We start from the raw sequence: 17981 nt of genomic DNA on the forward strand, positions 1-17981 counted from the left end.
GCGTGACCTCCCCTCCCGTATTAGGGATGTGAGAAAGGCATCCTGACTTATTTTTTAAAAGGGACTCATTGTCCCGTATTTGAGCCCTCCCCTGCTGATCTTTTCCACCAGCAGCTGTGCAGGTGCAGCTGCTGGCAGGAGTCACTTCCCCGAGCCTTGGGAAAGAGGGGGAACGTGGGCAGCTGCTGCGGCCCTGCTGCTTCCCCAGTGCTCAGGGAGCACCAGTGGCTGCCGCTTCCCCGGGGTTCTGGGGCTAGGAGCGCCCACGGCTGCCACTTCCCTGGGGCTCCTGGTGGCTGCTGCTTCCCCAGGCTCTCAGGGAGGGCTGGCGGCTGCTGCTTTCCTGGGCTCCTGGACAGGGCAGCAGCTGTTGCCTCCTTCCCGGCTCTCCAGGGCTTGGTGGAGATGGAAGGAGCCACCTCTCCCCCATATATCTCCCTGTCCCATATCTGGGACAGGAAGGTATGGTCTTCCTACGTATCTAAGATCAACTTTCAGGTCTGTTGTAGACCAGGCCTAAATGTCTCAATTATTTGCCCGGTACTAGTTGCAGCCTTATAGTTTTCATTGCATAAAGAGCAAATGTACTTAAATTTAGAATGACTTCTCTTAGATTAAGAAAATAAAAAAAAAACAAAAAAACCCAAGAATGAACCCAACTGAAGTGTCCATGGGAGAAGGGCTCAGTGTGTCACCTCCGATACATGCTGTGTCAAAACTGACTCACAGAATGGCAGCTTCCTTGGCCACCAGGCAGATCTCTTAGATATGCAGAGGTTTTTATCTGAGAACATGGTCACAGCTGCTGCATACAACACAGTTTCAAATAATTTGTCCTGGGCATAATAGAGCTTAATTCTAAATTCCCTTATGATGGTGCTGATCTGGATTAAGATATGGAATAAATGGGTTTATACCAGGATTAGACTGGTGTGAGACCAGAAACTGATCCTAATTCTGTTCACTAATTGTCCACAAACAGGTTCACATTTTCTCAGCTTTATTTGGAATTTGAAATTATTCACCAAACTTTTACAGTTTTTAGCCTTCATATTGTGCAGAAGCACTTCATGGTGAGCACTCAGGGCCCTGGACCAGGGATTTGTGCTGTTGGTTAGTTTGACTGGAAACCTATCACAGACCGAGGGCCCAGAGGCACTGGTGCTAGTCTGTGCCACTAGGCAGGAGTGCTGGTGTACAGCAGCTGCAGACATTGTCAGTTGCCTCGTTTGTGATCTACGGTGGTGATGCTGAGGTGGCATGAAGCAGACATACTCTGTTGCTACAGAACAAAACAGCCATCATGTAGCACTTGAAAAACTAACAAAATGATTTATTAGGTGAGGAGCTTTCATGGGACAGACCTACTTCTCCATGAAAGCTCATCACTTAATAAATCATTTTGTTAGTCTTTAAAGTGCCGGATGACTGCTGTTTTGTTTTGTTAGAATACAGACTAACATGGCTCTCTCTCTGTTACCATTCAACGTCTGTGGCTACACTTATCCTTGGAGCTAGGGATGTGATTCCCAGCTTGTGTAGAGCAGGTACTTGCTCCAGCTGTCAGGCAGCTAGTGTGCTAGAATGCCCCAGGTAGCATGAACAGTGGTGAGCAACAGCACACGCTATTCATCCAAGTACATACCCAAGGGGTTCAGGCACATTTGTAGCCAGGGGCGCTGCTTGGTAACACCGCCTCCAGCACAACAGTCTCTTTTATGGCATGGCTAGCAGGAGAGGGATAGGGCCAGTTAAACTCACATCACACTGATCCCTGGGTGCTGAGCATGTACACAGCAGATGTGGAATTTCCCCAGATGTGGAGTTCTGACAGTCTGCAAGTAAGAGCTCGGGTCTGGGAAATATATCAGAACATTGCTTCAGACACAGGTTTCCATGTTGTGCTATCCTTTCATGTTTCAAGCATGTACTCTACTAAGGCTGTTCATGCAGTGGCAACCGCTACAGAAATGCTCATTTGCTCAATGTATGCCTCATGGCTGCAGTAGCTGGAAGAGTGACACTCCACCCTGGAGGGGCATTCTAATTTCACGAGCAAAAATTTTGGGGAGGTAAAGTTTGGCTGCGTAATTAGCATAGCTGCAGCTGTCAGAACTCCCCTCTGAGCAGATGTCCAGGAAACTGTCAGTTATTGGACAAAGAAGTTTAATGACTCAGATCGTGTGTCATGCAAGGGGCAGCAAAAGTGTCTGTGTGGGCCCTTGCCAGACTCAAATCAGGAAGAACAGCAGGACTGTACAGAGAAAACCAGTGCCTCAATCAATGGTACATCGAGGCATCCCTGGGTCAGCACGTCATCTGGTGACATCCGGCTGGGACAAGTTCATATTGATATGACCCTAGATTTGGGGTTCTGGAGCACATGGAATAGAGCTCGCTGTCTTTCTGAATAAACCAGTGCAATGTGAACCTCCATCCTTTCTCAATGAATACCTTGTCCTGTCTCACGTACAGAGGACTGACATCAGCTTGGTCACTCAGCAGGCTGGTATTCTGGAGGAAGAGAGACAACTGTAGGAAAAAGTTTAGTGAAAAACATAAACCTGTGAGAGACCTTCTGTGCGAGTACCTCAGTTAGTCCTTCTTTGGGTTTCTCCTTTCCAATCCAAGTCACTTTGGTCCCACCTGGATTCATCTTGAGCCAGCTGCTCTTCCTCCAAGGGCCAATCCCACGTAAGCATTGTGACATCTGAGCAGTTGTTGCATCAGTTTGGAATGAGCTAGAGAGATGAGTGTTATTGGTACACTGTCAGCAGCAGAGTCTGAGACACCTCCTATTGCTCCCATGGAGATACTGAGGAGAAGTGGGGATTGTGTGAATCCACAAGGGCCTTCAGCATGGGGAGCAATTACCCATCTCACTCTCTGGAGCGCTATGATAGGTGCTGGAGCTGCAATAGAGATTGGCTACCTACTTCTGCTTGTGACACATAGGTATCTTAGCAGGACCTTGGGGTGTACAAGGATGCAGGGATATCTAAAAATATGAGCAACCTCAGCACCCCTGGGCCTGGCTGCTCAGAGCTCCAGCACCCCTGGGCCCAACTGCTCAGAGCCCCAGCACCTCTTGGGGAGCTAAGTCCCAGCCACTGGAGAGTGCCTCTCTCCATATGCACCGTCAGGTCAAGTGGGATACTTTTGCCTGCATGTAACAACATAAGCTGGCCTGAGAGCAGGATGTTTTGATGGAGGCTGCTTGACACTGTTGACTTCTCATATTGACCCTTGTATTAACATCCATCCAGCCTTCTCAGCTACAGCGTGTCTGTGTGTTTCGTTTGCAGGTATGTGGCTGCCCTCTGTACTGGAAAGCCCCCATGTTCAATGCAGCAGGGGGAGAGAGGACAGGATTTGTGTCTGTACATTCGTTCGTAGCTATGTGGAGACAGTGAGTACGGCCTATAAGAACATTCTTCTTAGAAAAGGGAAAGGGGCCAGTCACCAGCAGCCTGGCTTTCTAACACATCTTCTCTCCTGCTTTCCTGCTAGGCTTTTCAAATCCCTTCTCCTTCTGTCCAAACACATCCCTGTTTGAAAGGCTGCATTGGTTTCAGTGAACTTCCCTGTAGGATAGTGATTGTTTCCCCGCTGTGCTAATATGCCCTGCACCCGCTGACAAGGAATTACCCCCTCTGCTAATATTGTCTGTATGCAGTACAGTAACACGGACCCTGAGTCAGTCGCAAGATAGTATTATTCCCTAGAATAGTGGCGTCCTATTCTGTGGAGGACGGTGCAGTCCCTTGGTGCTGTATGTTGTTTGGTGACCCCTGTGGGAGGCAGAGTTTTGTCAGATTGCTTTTGACTTTGGCCCATTTGTGCGGTGCGGGGGGAGAGGAGTGCTGTGCCCTCTTCTCCTGAGGACAGAGCCTGTCTTGGGCAGATTTCCTGCTTGGGTGCATCTGGCCTTTTTGCTCCCAGGCGAAGTGGCGCCCGGCTCTGTGTGAGGCAATGGAAGTGCACATGGGTTCCAGTTCTCTGCCCCCTGTTCCTTCACTCCAGTGAACCTGCAGCTACTCTGGTTCCTGGCCTGTTTCAGGAAGTCTTTAAAGACGTGCCACAGATTATGTGCTTTCCTGTTCAGGCCCTCTCAGCCGGAGGGAGGGGTCTATATTACTTGACATCTCCACAGGTCAGCTCTGCGCCTTACAGTACAGGTAGAAAGGTTTGATCTCTGGAGAGCTGACAGGTGGTTGCTGGGGTTAATCCTGCTCACTGAATGGGAGCTCAGTCAGGATTCTTCCAGAAGTATTTAAATGAAGGGACTGAAGGGAGGCGAGTTAGACATGTCTCCTACATGCTGGAGGCAAAGGTGCTATAGTGCTGAGAGCGTAGCAGGAGCAGGGCTCTGCTGTCACTGTGGAGGTATGGGGAGCAACCTGGAGGTTGCTGGGATGCGAGGGCGGTGGTGGCACACAGTGAGTCAGATCCTGATGGCCTCCAAATGCCTGAATGAGGGCTTGGCCCTGTCAGTGGAGTTTCACCAGCCCTAGAATGTACCATTGTCAAGGCTCCTTTCTGCATTTTCCCTGTGGCTATGGAGAGCTCTGGCTGGAGGCTTGGAGAGATGAAGCATCTGGGGGCTCCTGCCCAGTCTTTGTGCCTGTAGAACATTCCTGGAAGACAGTTCAGTTTAATTTGTAAAGTCACAAGCAGTGTGGTTTCCACCTCCTTTACAGACCAGTTCAGTGGGTATCCTTCAAACTCTCCTGTGCTCCTTAGCTATTGCCCGGGCTACATTTAAAAGATTTCATAATAACAGGATCTAGTTACCAAAGTAAAACTGTACAAGGTCGATATGTACATTGTATCATAGGTTCCTCCATCTAGTCCAAATTAATCTCTGCTGCATCATACTAAATAGTTCTTATTCCTTCTTCATTTTCATAGCTTTAAATGTTTCCGGGGGGTAGCCGTGTTAGTCTGTATCCGCAAAAACAATGAGAAGTCCTGTGGCACCTTGTAGACTTTGCCCGCGAAAGCTTATGTTCCAAAAAATCCGTTAGGCTATTAGGTGGTGGCTGTTTTAATGTTTCCTCCGAGTGGGTGTGGTGAGTTATATGGAACTGTGGGTGCTTGGGCTCCAGGGCCTGAGTCCAGTAAAGTTTAGAGCTGAGTGTCTCCCCCAGGCCTGTCTGCTGCCCCTGTGTGCCTCCCATGGTGCATTCCCTGGCCCAGCCTGCTGCCCATGGGTGATTTAAAAGGGACCAGGGCCCCCACTTCTACCACCAGCAGCACAATGGAGTTAGAGCTGCATCCTGCCTGTTCTCACTCTGCACCCAACTGCTAGCTTGTCCCTGTGGTCCCTGGACATGGGAAGGAGCGTGTCTCTGCACACTGCCCCACCCTGAGTGCTCCTGTGTCCAGTGGGAGCTGTGGAGGCTGTGCCTGGGGACAGCATCACAGTCAGCATTTTGGAGGGACTCCTGGTCCTCCCAGCCTAGGAACTGCTGCCGGGGAGAGGTGTTCCTCTCCCACTCCCATTGCACTCAGACTCCCTCCGAGAACCTTCACCCCTCACTTCCTCCTGCACCCCCAGAGCCTGCACTCAGAACCCAAACTGTGTCCCAGAGTCTGACCCCCGCCCACCTTCTGCCTCTAAATTCCCACCCAAAATCTGCAACTGCTCCCTCATCCCCTGCCCCTGCCCGGAGCCTGAGCCCCAGACCCTCTCCTCCAACCAAACTCCATCACAAAGCCTTTAACAGGAGCTGAGGGGACTTGGCCCCGGGCTGGGCACCACCAGAATTTCTACACACCTTCTGCTCCTGCCTCAATAGTCAGTTTTACCAGGCCCCTCATCATTTTTTTGCTCTTCTCCAAAGACCCTTCAGTTTTCATGCATACAGAGATTCGAAAGCCAGAAGGGGCCATTGTGATTGTCACATCTGACTCCTTGTATAACACAGGCCAGAGAATGTCCCCACAATAAACCCTAGAGCAGACCTTCTAGAAAAACACCCAGTGTTACTTTAAACATTGTCAGTGATGGCGAAGCCACTATGACCCTTGCTTGGTCAGTTGTTCCAGGAGTTAATTAGTCTCACCATACACACTTTACTTCCAGTCCAGATTTGTCTTGCTCTTACTTCGTCACTGGATCATGATAGATCTTTCTCTGCTGAGAGCCCATTATTAAATATTTGCTACCTATCTGCCCACTTACAGGTTGTCACCAAGCCACACCTTAGCCACAGCCATATGCAAATAGGACTTTTAAAACATGGATGCCTAATGTTAAACGCCCATGTCCATTTTAGGCACCTAAATGAGTGGCCTTCTTTTGTGAAAAGGGCTAAGCCCTCCACAAATCTCACTTAGAGTCAGTGGGAGCTGCTTAGTGTGAGGGAGTTTCAAAAATCAGTCCACTTGTTTTAATAGAGCCATGGGAGCCCATCTTTATACCAAGCATCAGAAGGGTGGCTGAGTCAGACTGTATCTTCAAAAACAGCAAGAAGTCCTGTGACACCTTATAGACTAACAGATATTTTGGACCGTAAGCTTTCGTGGGCAAAGACCTGCTTTGTCTGACAAAGTGGGTCTTTGCCCATGAAAGCTTATGCTCCAAAATATCTATTAGTCTATATTTGTTAGTCTATAATGCCCCCATTTTAAAATGGCTCAGCCAGAATCTAGCGCCTCTCTTTTTGGTGATGAATGCCTTTGCGTATGCAACCCAAAGCTTCAATGCTCTTTCTGAAGTTACTTCTGATTTGCTCTCCACTATCACAACTTCCTGCCCAACGTTAAATTTGGATTTGTTGTTACAAAAATCTCTGTGCACGTTGAACCTTTTTAATTCTGAACTCTCTTGTCCAGCAACATCCGCATCCGGCATGATTTTAGTTAGCTGGATGACCACTTATCATGGGTGTGGCCAAGCTTTCCATGGTCCCATAAAGTTTTTATATAGCCACCAGTTCTGGCTTTCAGTGTTCTGTGCAGTTATTGAGCTATAACTTACCTTTAAATGTCTTCTAAGAGCCCAGTAAGCAGTGAAAGTGTTGGTAATATGCTAGAAAATATTGACCTCCCATTGTCCGGCAAATTCCTTCACCCGGGGCTGGTCAGGTCCCAAGGGTGCTGGACAATAGAGGTTCAACTTCTATTAGTTTCCCTTTAGCTGTTGGTTTGGCCTGAAAATTGTCAGATTTACTGTGTAGCACAGCAATATGTTTCTGCAAAAACTCCTGCTTTTTTGAGTGCGTGGTTGTTGAAAGTTTGCCTTATCGTTTGCTTCAGAATTTCATTACTGCTTCTGAAAATGCTCCTCACAGTAGATTTTGACACTGGTCTATGAAAGGTGCAATTTCAAGGGCAGAAATAACCAAACATTTAAAGAGTCATTAAAATCTGGACATGATGTTCCATCAGTCAAGTGGATGGAGGAAAAATATGGTGACTCAGCATACATTTCATCTGACCCTTCATGGGCTGTGCCTTCAGTGACCAAAGGGCATGTATGCTAGGCCCACTGCTTACACTCAAGGATCGCCCTAAGAAATTTCTCCAGGTCGTAGCCTTTACTTAGTGAGAGTTAACACAGTCCTCTAGTCTTAACTAAATCAACAAGACCAGATTACATCCACCCCAGGTTGATATCAGAACTGGCTGAGGAGTGGGTCCGGGCGGCCAGGGGGAAGCCCACTGAACATGCACCATGATGGCTGAACAATGGGCATTTGTTTATGTAGCCATTTCGTATAATTTCCTGTTTTCAGGCTGCTGAGGCCTCAGGTTTAAGCAAGTACTTAAACATGTGCGTAACTTCATGCACATGGGTATTCCCAATAAGTTGAATGAGAGTATGCATACACATAAAGCTACTCATAGATGAAAATGCCCAGAGGACTGAGTACAAGTCTCTAAGAGTTAATTCTTATGAATGCCATGCAATCGCTAGTAAATAACAAATGTGTTTTAATTATTGCAGTTCTTGAAAATTACAGAGTAATTTTTCCTTGAGTACCTTATTGTTTCCATCACAATAACTGGTATGCTGTTTCTCAGTCCCTGTTGTGAATATTTTTCATCAATGATTTGCTGAAAGCCTGGGAATTCCTCATTTTTTGCATGTTTCAGTTCTACAGACACCAGTTATTTAAGTGACTGTGTTAATCTTGCCCCACAATGGTATGCAGTAGGAAACAGCAAAGACTGGAATAATGTTCCACTCTTCTGAATTACTCACTCCTCAGAGTCACAGACTAAGATATCATTCTACAGATCATATTTCCATTCAGTAAAGCACAACATCCTGCTAGCTCTTTTAATAATTGGAGCAGATTCCCTTCCACAGCCTCCCACCCCCACCCTCTTCACTTCCCACGCACACTATTGACAAAAGGAGCCATTGTTCGCCTCTTTAGGGTGAGTTGTATGCTAGGGAATTTTGTCAGTAGAGTTTGGCAGTATCCTCAAATACTGCAGACTTGGAAAAAAGATTAAACTTTAAGGGAGAGATTTTAATATGTGTTTTCATTGGCTCCAGCTTTAATGGATGCTAAATGTTAAGTACCTATTTCTGTCTTAAAAGATCAGAACTACATAGGAAATAGGTGTTAGCAGTCTTGTCTTGATTTTAGGCAGACTTCTGACATAAGCTCCCATGACGTTCATTCTCATACGCAGGGAAATGTGGTCTAGATGAAAGTCCTATCAGGTGAGTGCATAGCTAGTTGAAAGACTGTATTAGGTTCAATGATTGACTGTCAGGCTGCGAGCAGTATCTAGGGTGGGTTCCACAGGGGTCAATCCTGGGGCAAGTAACATATTCAGTATTTTCATGAATGACTTGGATGAGCAGAGAGTGTGCTTACAAAATCTGCACCTGACACTAAATCTAAAGGTAGATAAGCTCTGTGAAATCCCCATCACTGAAGGTTTCTAAAAGCATGTTGGACAAAACACATGCCAGGGATGGTTGAGGTTTATTTGGTCTGGCCTTGCTGCAGGGGGCTGAACTTGATGACCTGTCAAGATCTCTTCCAGCCGTATCTGTCAATGATTCTCTGAATATTGATTTCTGAGGGCAATATTGACCCACCTTGCACACACAGAGTGAAATTTTCCCTTTTGCAGAGGGCGAGCAACAGCACTATTGTGCCATGTAATTCCCTCTAAAATCCTTATGTTAGGGCCCAAATGAGATTCAAGTGCCACATGCTTTTGCTCTTCAGAAAGGTGAATTTCATCCATTCAGCATGAGAGAGAGAGAGAGAGTGTCATGTACCAAAAATATAGTTTTCAGACAATGAGAAGAAATAAATTTTTCCAATGGATAAAGGAAGCTGAAAGTATCAGTTGGAACAAGACATGAAACAAAAAAAGTTAAAAATAATGGCCTGCTTAAATTATCGTATCTAACATTACACAGCTCTGAAGAAGTGGGTCTGTCCCACGAAAGCTCACCTAATAAACTATTTTGCTAGTCTTTAAAGTGCTACTTGACTGCTTTTTGTTTTGATAGTGTATAGACTAGCACAGCTTACTCTCTGTTACTAAGCCCTGTTAGATGTGATTTCCTCTTCAGCTGCAGGCATAGGTATTACCCACCAAAACGCATGACCTAATCAATAAAATTCTTAGTCTTTAAGGTGCTACAGGACTGGTTTTTTTTTTTTGAGACCCAACTTAGGTTCTCCTAGCCATTTGCGTAACTTATATGGCCACAACTTTGTGTAAATTGCATAACTTCAGGCTGAAATTTGACTCATTCGATAAAAAGCCTAACAGTCAGACTGTAGTTTACTGATTGCTGTCCCCTGAGAGTGTGAATTAGTTTGAGTAATCCATAACCTTCTCCCCCTCTCCTATAGGTTACTACAGAGCTGCCATGATGATGCAGCCAAATTCCTTTACCTTCTAGCAAAACCCAACTGCAACTACCTAGAGCAGGAGGATTTCATCCCATTACTTCAGGTATGTAAATCTTGGTCAGCAGTACCTGGCTGGGTGAGCAGGGGCAGGGTGCTGCTAATTTAGGGTATTTGTTTGTAACTTTCTCAGTGCATGTAAAGAGCCTGCAGAGCTTTGGATGGGCTCTAGTTGGGGTGGAGCTATTTAGATTTGTATTTAAATAATAATGTGGGGGTGGCACATTTTCAGAGCAGCTGCACCTCTTACTGAAGTCACTGAAAATTGTGCCCGTTTACATGAAACTTTAATCTGGTACCTAGTGGTTGGGATAACAATTTTGGAATTAACAGGTAGCTACATGGAATTCATTCAGCTCCTCTCTGTGGTCATATCTTCAAATCTTAAACCTCAGGACCGGAGACCATACAAGACATCATGAAACAGATACAGATAAATAATATAAAGTATAAAACCACTACACATTAAGAGTGAAATTACAATTAGTTAATATACCTAGTAACACTTCTTGCAGCCTGCCAAGTGCAATCCACCACTGACATATTTGCAAAGAATTATAAAAATAAAACACTGTCTGCCACCTAGCCTATTATGTATTTATATTCTACGCTACAAAAACCTTTTCCATTTGTATTTAACCTTAGTTACCCTTGTTTTAATTTCATCTCTTTGCTTTATCTTTTACCCTGATTCACTGTATTAAACAAATACCCCTCTCCATTCTAGGTGCCTTGTTCCTTCAGATATTTGTGGCCACATTTCACATCCCCTTTTAGTCTTTGCTTGCCGAGCTCGATATGTACTTAGTTCTTTTAATCTTCCTCCTACAAATTAGTCCCTTCTCAGCTTTGCTGATCAGTGGCTCCTGCCCTTCTCTGAGCTCCTTCCAGTGTTAATGCATTTCTGATACCGTGTTGCCCATTGCCCGTAACTATGGAGACACTTTGAGGGGCAAAATTTGGTCTCTGTACTGGTCTCTCTGCTGCCTTCCCTCAAATGAAACTGGTACCATGCTGAGATGGTGGATCAGAATTTTGGGCTGGATTTTTCTCATGCTCCTGGGTGTCACTTGTCATATTTGCCCCACAGGGGATGTTGTCTCTCCTGGCTGACAGCTGCTCCATTTTGCAGTAGCCAGTGCAATCTAAGAGCCGCCTAATCCTTTTTTGTAGATTCAGAGATTTGGAGGCCAGACGGGAACCCCTGTAATCACCCAGTCCAGGGGTCAGCAATCAAAATAGCGAGAAGAGCCATATTTTTTGAGTTCGGTAAAAAAACTCAGTAATTCAAGAGCTGCAATGCATATGAATAAGACTTTATTAGCAACACAATCAAAACGCAAATACAGTATCGTATCCCACAATGCATTGCATACATTAAAGGGAGACAAGTATCAGAGAGGTAGCCATGTTAGTCTGTATCTTCGAGAACAACAAGAAGTCCTGTGGCACCTTATAGACCAACAGATATTTTGGAGCATAAGCTTTCGTGGACAAAGACCCGCTTCATCAGATGCATGCCCCCCTCCCGCCACTCATGCATCTGATGAAGCGGGCCTTTGCCCACGAAAGCTTATGCTCCAAAATATCTGTTGGTCTATAAGGTGCCACAGGACTTCTTGCTGTTTTTAAAGGGAGAGTTATTCAGTGTTTGAAGATCCCATATCATTTGCTATTTACATATTAGTTGTTCATTGTTTGGGCTTTTAGATGTTCACAGTTTACTGAAAATAATTAGGAAGTTGTTTTTTTTTTACTTTGAAACTACAATGTCAGGTGCCAAAAAGAAGTGCTTAAAGAGCCACATGCGGTTCTGGACCCACAGGTTGCAGACCCTTGACCTAGTCTGACCTGTATAGCACCAATCTGAAACCATCCCCAAAAGAATTAAACATTTCAAAGTTTCCTTGTCTGTCAGTCATTCACTTGCTGTTCACCACCACTGGCCTTCAAGGAGGTCATGCAATTTGCTAGAGCTTCGCCATTGTCTTCTTATAGACGGAGCACAGTCATGCATGCTTCTCCCTTGCCATTGGAGAGGGTTGTAGTGCAGGTATGTCAGGCATATGCAGCCACCCTGACAGAAGCTTCTTCCATTCATGATATGAGCTGGGAGCCTGTCACAGCCATGCAGCCCCAGCACTAGAAAATAACTATTTCAAGAGAGAGAGAAATTCCAAAATAGTCCAGCCAGCGTGGAAAAGGAATCAACTGTAGCTGTGTGTACCTTCCAGCTCAAACAAGAATGTGTCTTTGTGAAAGAAGATTCAGAAAACACAGCTTTTCCCCTGTTTGTTTGATATCGTTCAGGAAAGATACCAAGGGCTGTTTTTAAAGTATTTCAGAAGAACACTTGTTTCTGATATATCAGTATGACAAATTTTAATATTGGCAAGGAATTAAAAGGGGATTTGGGGAGGAAAGAGTCATATGGTCCAAATAACTATAACAGTTTTGTTCTCAGACAGTAAAAATGAGTTTTCATCTGGTCACTAATTGTTCCTTTGTTTTTCTGTCTTTAAGTAAATCAAAATGGCCCAGCAGGTGCGTATTGTCAAAATACCTGTATTTTTACAAGGTTCATTTTAAAATATTATAATTCCGCTCTTTAAATGCTGCAGTTGCAATTTGGAAGGTGCCACAGAGCATCACTTTGTAAACTCTAATTAAAAGGGGGAGAGAAAAAACCTTCTTCCAGTTTCACTTGGTTTTGTCTTTCAGGATGTGGTGGAAACGCATCCTGGCTTGACGTTCTTGAAGGATGCTCCAGAATTCCATTCCCGCTACATTACTACGGTAGGCTGACTCTGGGTATCTCCAACTGGTCCTCAGATCCCAAGCCTCTCTTGTTGTCTCATGTGTCACTATTCCCATGAGCACATGTCGTCAGTTATTTGGAAAAGTGCACTTTTTTTAAACCAGTCTAATAATGGAGAGCTATTTTATTGTACCCTTTTGACATTTAATTGTGTTGCAAGATGGAGTTTTTTGCCTCTCTGCTGCCAGCAAGCATATGGTAGCTAAGAAAATAAGTGTATGATCTCGCAGCAGCTAGATTTTCCACAGTGCACATAGGCAGCTGAGATACAGCAAAGATGGTCTTTGGAAGGACTCCTGTTGATCTGCATGAATTTGGGATCAGGCCCAGAGAAATTACATGATTGCCTCAGGAAGCCTGTGGTAGAGCCGGTTATTCACCTCAGATCTTCTGAGTCCCAATGTCAGTGCCTTAAGCACAGCCAGGATTCCTCTCCTAGTCCAGGAAAGCTAGTGCAACTCCACTATTGAGGCCATGAATGACTTTGAAAGTTTTTACAAAGAAATCACAATTTTTTGTCTGTCAAAGAGTTAAAGAATGTGATCTCTTTCCTCTGATGTTACTCTACATGAGAGTAGTCCAGGGCACAGCCAGAACACAAACAGTTCTGAGAAAATGGTAAGTGGTGTGGATGTTTTTAGCATAATTTTCTGTAGCGTCTCTGGTTCATTCATGTTACTAGTAGAAGTGCCCCCCAAAGGGCCTTCCTTTCCCCATTACAAACCAGCCTGCTTCTGCCTAACATGCCCATTTTGAAAGTTGGTACATTTCAGGAGGTGTTTTTTTAGTAAGCGCTGCACAAATCTGATAGCTGTGCCTTTCCGTCTTCTCCAGCACCTGCTGAAGGAAGCCTACTTACTGATATGGTTGAAGAGCAATAATAACAATGATCTCATTCTAGTAAGAATGCCTTCACTGAATACTGTGTCTAAACAAATTACTCCGGCTGTTTTCTGGGGCTGAAAGAGGAACAACAAATATTATTAATGCCCAGACCAACTTTTTCTTAGCTCTCTGAAGGGAAAGTGATTGGCTCATAGTGATTGAAATGCTGGGTTTCAGAATATGGGTGAACTCTCCTAAGGTTCATGAACTATTGCACTATTTCAATAGTAAACAAATAACAGATTTGTTAATATAACCCTTTTCAGCATCTCTGCACTGTGTACCTGCTCCGGTCATGGCATTGAGTGGCCGTGTAGAGGATGTGCTAATGATTTGCATCCACAGCCAAAAAATTCATTTAACCTTACTTTAGATTGCCCTCCTCAATAAACTGAACCATAAAAAACAAACAAACAAAAAAAAAGCCAGGAAATGCAAAACTAAGGTTTAATGGGAAGCAAACTCAAACAATTTCAAGTTAGGAAGCATGAACGTTGACCAGGCAGCCTTTTTTCACTCCTTTAGTGGATATGCGTTAGGATACAGTCTTTACTTGAATGCATGTGACCACCTGTGAAAAGTTTGGTGGAAATTACATGGCTAGCATCACACAGGAATTTGGTGGCTGAGGTGGAGATGGAATCCAAGGTCCTATATGAGGCTCTGCAAGCACTTACACCACACTTTTTCCACGGGTGATTGCTTCTGCATCTAATGCAGAGCTGGCAGAGAGGCAAAATAAGGCTGAGTAGGCAATGATTGTTCTGGAATTTCCTGATTTGAGAGTGTTGAATTTTGCTGATTTTTAATTATTAGGTTTGCACTTCCTATTTTAGTAGTATAGTTTAATACATGTGAGCAACCTTAGCTAATGTTGAACAAAGGATTTGTGTGTGTGTGTGTGTGTGTGTGTGTGTGTGTGAGAATTTCCTTAATTTTACTAGCGTGTGTGTGTGTATATATATATATAAAGATTTTCTATTTAAATAATAATAAACTTAATAAATAAAGCATTTGTTTGTTTAATATATATTTATTAAAAACAACAAGGAGTTCTGTAGCACCTTAAAGACTAAGGGTATGCCTACACTAGAGCAATCTGTCAACAGAAATATCTTCCGACAAAATTTCCATTGACAGATCATGGCCAGTGGATCAAAAGAGTAATCCTTTCTGTCAACAGAGAGTGGCCGTACCATCCAGCCACATTCTTAGCAGAACAGCCAACCAGAAGCACAACAGACAGGGCTGCCTGGAACCCTGGAAGAACTGTCTGTCGACAGAGGGCCCCCACCCTCCAGAATGGCCGGCTTTTTGTCAACAGAATATGTTGACAGAGGTGTTCTGCCTCATGGGGGTGCAGCAGAACGCTGTTAACAGAAGTACTGCGTTCTGTCAATAGAACATCTTGGGAAGGTAGACGCTCTGTAGGTTTTGTCAACAAAACTCGGTAGTGTAGACATAGCCTAACAGACTTATTTGGGCATAAGCTTTTGTCATGATAAAAGGGAATCTTATAACTTCACATACAGTGTTGCCACACATATTTTATCAAGACAGCTCAGGCCAGCAAATTATAGATTTCCAAATGATACCTTACAAGGTGTATTTTGTACAAAGCTTTTTACAGGGAGTGAATACAGGAATATATCCTATCACACAGAACATAAAATATAAACAGAGAGGAAGCCGTGCTAGTCTATACACTATCAGAACAAAAAGCAGTCAAGTAGCACTTTAAAGACTATCAAAATAGTTTATTAGGTGAGCTTTCGTGGGACAGACCCACTTTTTCAGACCATTGGTTCTGGTCTGGCTATGGTCTGAAGAAGTGGGTCTGTCCCACGAAAGCTCTCCTAATAAACTCTTTTGCTAGTCTTTAAAGTGCTACTTGACTGCTTTTTGTTTTGATAAAATGTAAAGGAATGACAAAGTAGGTCATGTGGAATGAGGGCTGGCACTCTGAAAGAAAGCAGAGTGAAATGAAGACAAAATCTTAAATGAACCAGTGTGTATGATCTCTATAGATGGAAATGTCATGCTTGAAGAATAGAGGGTAGCAGTAGGAATACAGTGATGATCTCCTAACTAAGATGGTGTTTGTGAAACATTCAGAGAAATTAGAAGGGCTACCAAGGCACAAAAAACAATAATAATGAGGGATTTGTACTGACTTCATATTGACTGGGTATAGCTCACCTCAGGGAGGAATGAAGAGAGAAAATTCCTTGATATCATAAATGACTGCAGCTTGGATTAGCTAGTCCTGGAAACCACAAGGGGAGAACCAGTTCTTGATTACGTCCTAAACAGAATAAGGGGTCTGGATAACATAGATAAACAAATAGTTACATAAGTACAACTGCCCAGACAAAAGAGTCAACACTGCTTTTGGTGAAGAGATATCATGACTCACCAAGAGTTTTAACACAAAATTTGCAAGAGATATAAAATTACTCAATATAGATCAAGTCCAAAGCGGACTGTGAAAGAATACAAAGGAGTCTCACCACACTGGGTGAATGGCCCACAAAATGACAGATGACGTTCAGTGTGGATAAGAGCAAAGTAATGCCCATTGGAAAAAATAAATCCAGACATAAAAATGATGGGGTCTAAATCATCTGTTCATTTTCAAGTGCAGCAGCAGTCAAAAAAGCTAGCAGAATTTTAGGAAACATTAGAAAAGAGAGAGATAATAAGCTAGAAAATACCATAATTCCACTCTATAGCTATGGAACACCCTCCTGTGAATACTGTGTGTAGTTCTGTTTGCCCCATGTCATAAAAAGATGTATTAGAATTGGAATAGCTGCAGAGGAAGGGCAACAAAAATGATTAGGGGTATGGAACTGAATTCATACGTGTTAAAATGTGCAGGACTGGGACTGCTCTGCTTAGAAAAGAGAAGACCAAGGGGGGACACGATAAAGGTCTGTAAAATCATGAATGGTGTGGAGGACATGAATGAGAAGGTGCTATTAACTCTAAAGTACTAGAGATCATCTGGATAAAAGACAGCAGGTTTTAAAGACATATCAGTATTTCCTCATAATGCAGTCACTCAGTGGAACTCCTTGCTGTGGGGCACTCAACTGCTGGAATCTGGGGGTGGATGACGGGGAACAGATCACTCAAAATTATCCTGTTTGATTCATTCCTTCATTCCCTATTTGCCACTGATTGCTGTCAGAAGATGGGCTAATGGGCCCCTGTCTGGTCTTTATAGCTTTGCCCATAGCATGGTCTGACTCTCTGCCTATTTATAAGACCCAAATGTCTGTTACCTCTTTGCCTGATTCTTCATTAGTCCCAGACTCTCTAGCCGACAAGTAATTGTCTAATTACCACTGATGTGGAGCAAACATGCTGCAATCACCTTTAGCCCTTTCCTGCCCCACAATGCATTTTGCCCCATGATATTCCTCTATCACTGCAATTTCTCCAACATTTCACCCTGTTCAGTTTCTCTTTCTCTCTAGCTTGACGGCATTGGTACCTAGGAGGGTGGGCAAATTAAAGCTAGTTTTTTTATTTCCAAATAAGTTAGAAGAGTTTGTTCACTGAGTAGCTGGCCAGCCCTATGTACTCCTTGGCCCCCCGAATCTTTGTTTGTGGTTTGAGTTAAAATCTGGATTATTTGCAAAGCAGAAGATCTTATTTTATCTCTATTTCTATCCCAAGCCCTTAGAGTAGCTCTTGCTGCAGGATGAGTATACTTTTCTGGAGGGCATGCTTTTTATTACTGCGTGTTAACCTAGCACCGTTGACATTGTCATCATTTTCTTGTTCAGTAAAGACTTGGTGTTTGTCTGGGTTAGAGAGCCCCCTGTCTACTACTGGTTTGAGCTGTTTGTTTTGGCAAGACCAGAGAATATTTGGAATAGCTTGTCCACCTTACTCGGTCGGTTTCTACATACTAGTAATCTTTTGTAGCTTCTAGGAACAGACTTACTAGTTGTCTCTCTCTGCTTTTATTTCTGCTGTTATTAAGCTTGGTCTTGTGTCCTGATAATCACATTTTGGTATTTAAGCTCATCCCTGTGTGACGTTTTAGTAAAATGGCTATTTCATGCCAAACGGAATGAGAATAGGGTGGGTTCTACTTGTCTTTCTGGATATTTACATGACTGCCACACCATACTATCCAAGTATGACCTCCCATCTGTGCTCATGTAAGACATATTTCTGTCCTCCTCCGTGTCATTTACACTCCAGGTTACTAGAAAACAGAGTAGAGCTGAACTCCACTATCTCTTCACCTTCTTCATTGGGAGAAGCTGTATTCAGCTTCATATACCCCTGACCAATAGCCTATACCAAATCCAGCCAGATAATCTGTCACTGCTATCTTTCTATGATATGGTGTGCCCAGAATAATG

The 17981-nt window shown here is 43.9% G+C and overlaps 1 protein-coding gene across 8 annotated transcripts in view; it reads left to right on the forward strand.

The window, feature by feature from the left end:
- The window catches only part of PPP2R3A (protein phosphatase 2 regulatory subunit B''alpha), a 103073-nt gene that overhangs the window by 67019 nt on the left and 18073 nt on the right, over nt 1–17981 (forward strand). For all 8 annotated transcript variants that reach the window (XM_075004782.1, XM_075004785.1, XM_075004786.1 and 5 more), the window contains 3 exons: nt 3306–3409; nt 9840–9942; nt 12618–12692. In XM_075004782.1, coding sequence (XP_074860883.1) covers nt 3306–3409; nt 9840–9942; nt 12618–12692 — 282 coding nt within the window. The remainder of the gene's footprint in view (nt 1–3305; nt 3410–9839; nt 9943–12617; nt 12693–17981) is intronic.

The sequence above is a fragment of the Carettochelys insculpta genome, chromosome 10 (assembly GCF_033958435.1).
Source record: "Carettochelys insculpta isolate YL-2023 chromosome 10, ASM3395843v1, whole genome shotgun sequence".
NCBI classification, from domain to species: Eukaryota; Metazoa; Chordata; order Testudines; family Carettochelyidae; genus Carettochelys; species Carettochelys insculpta.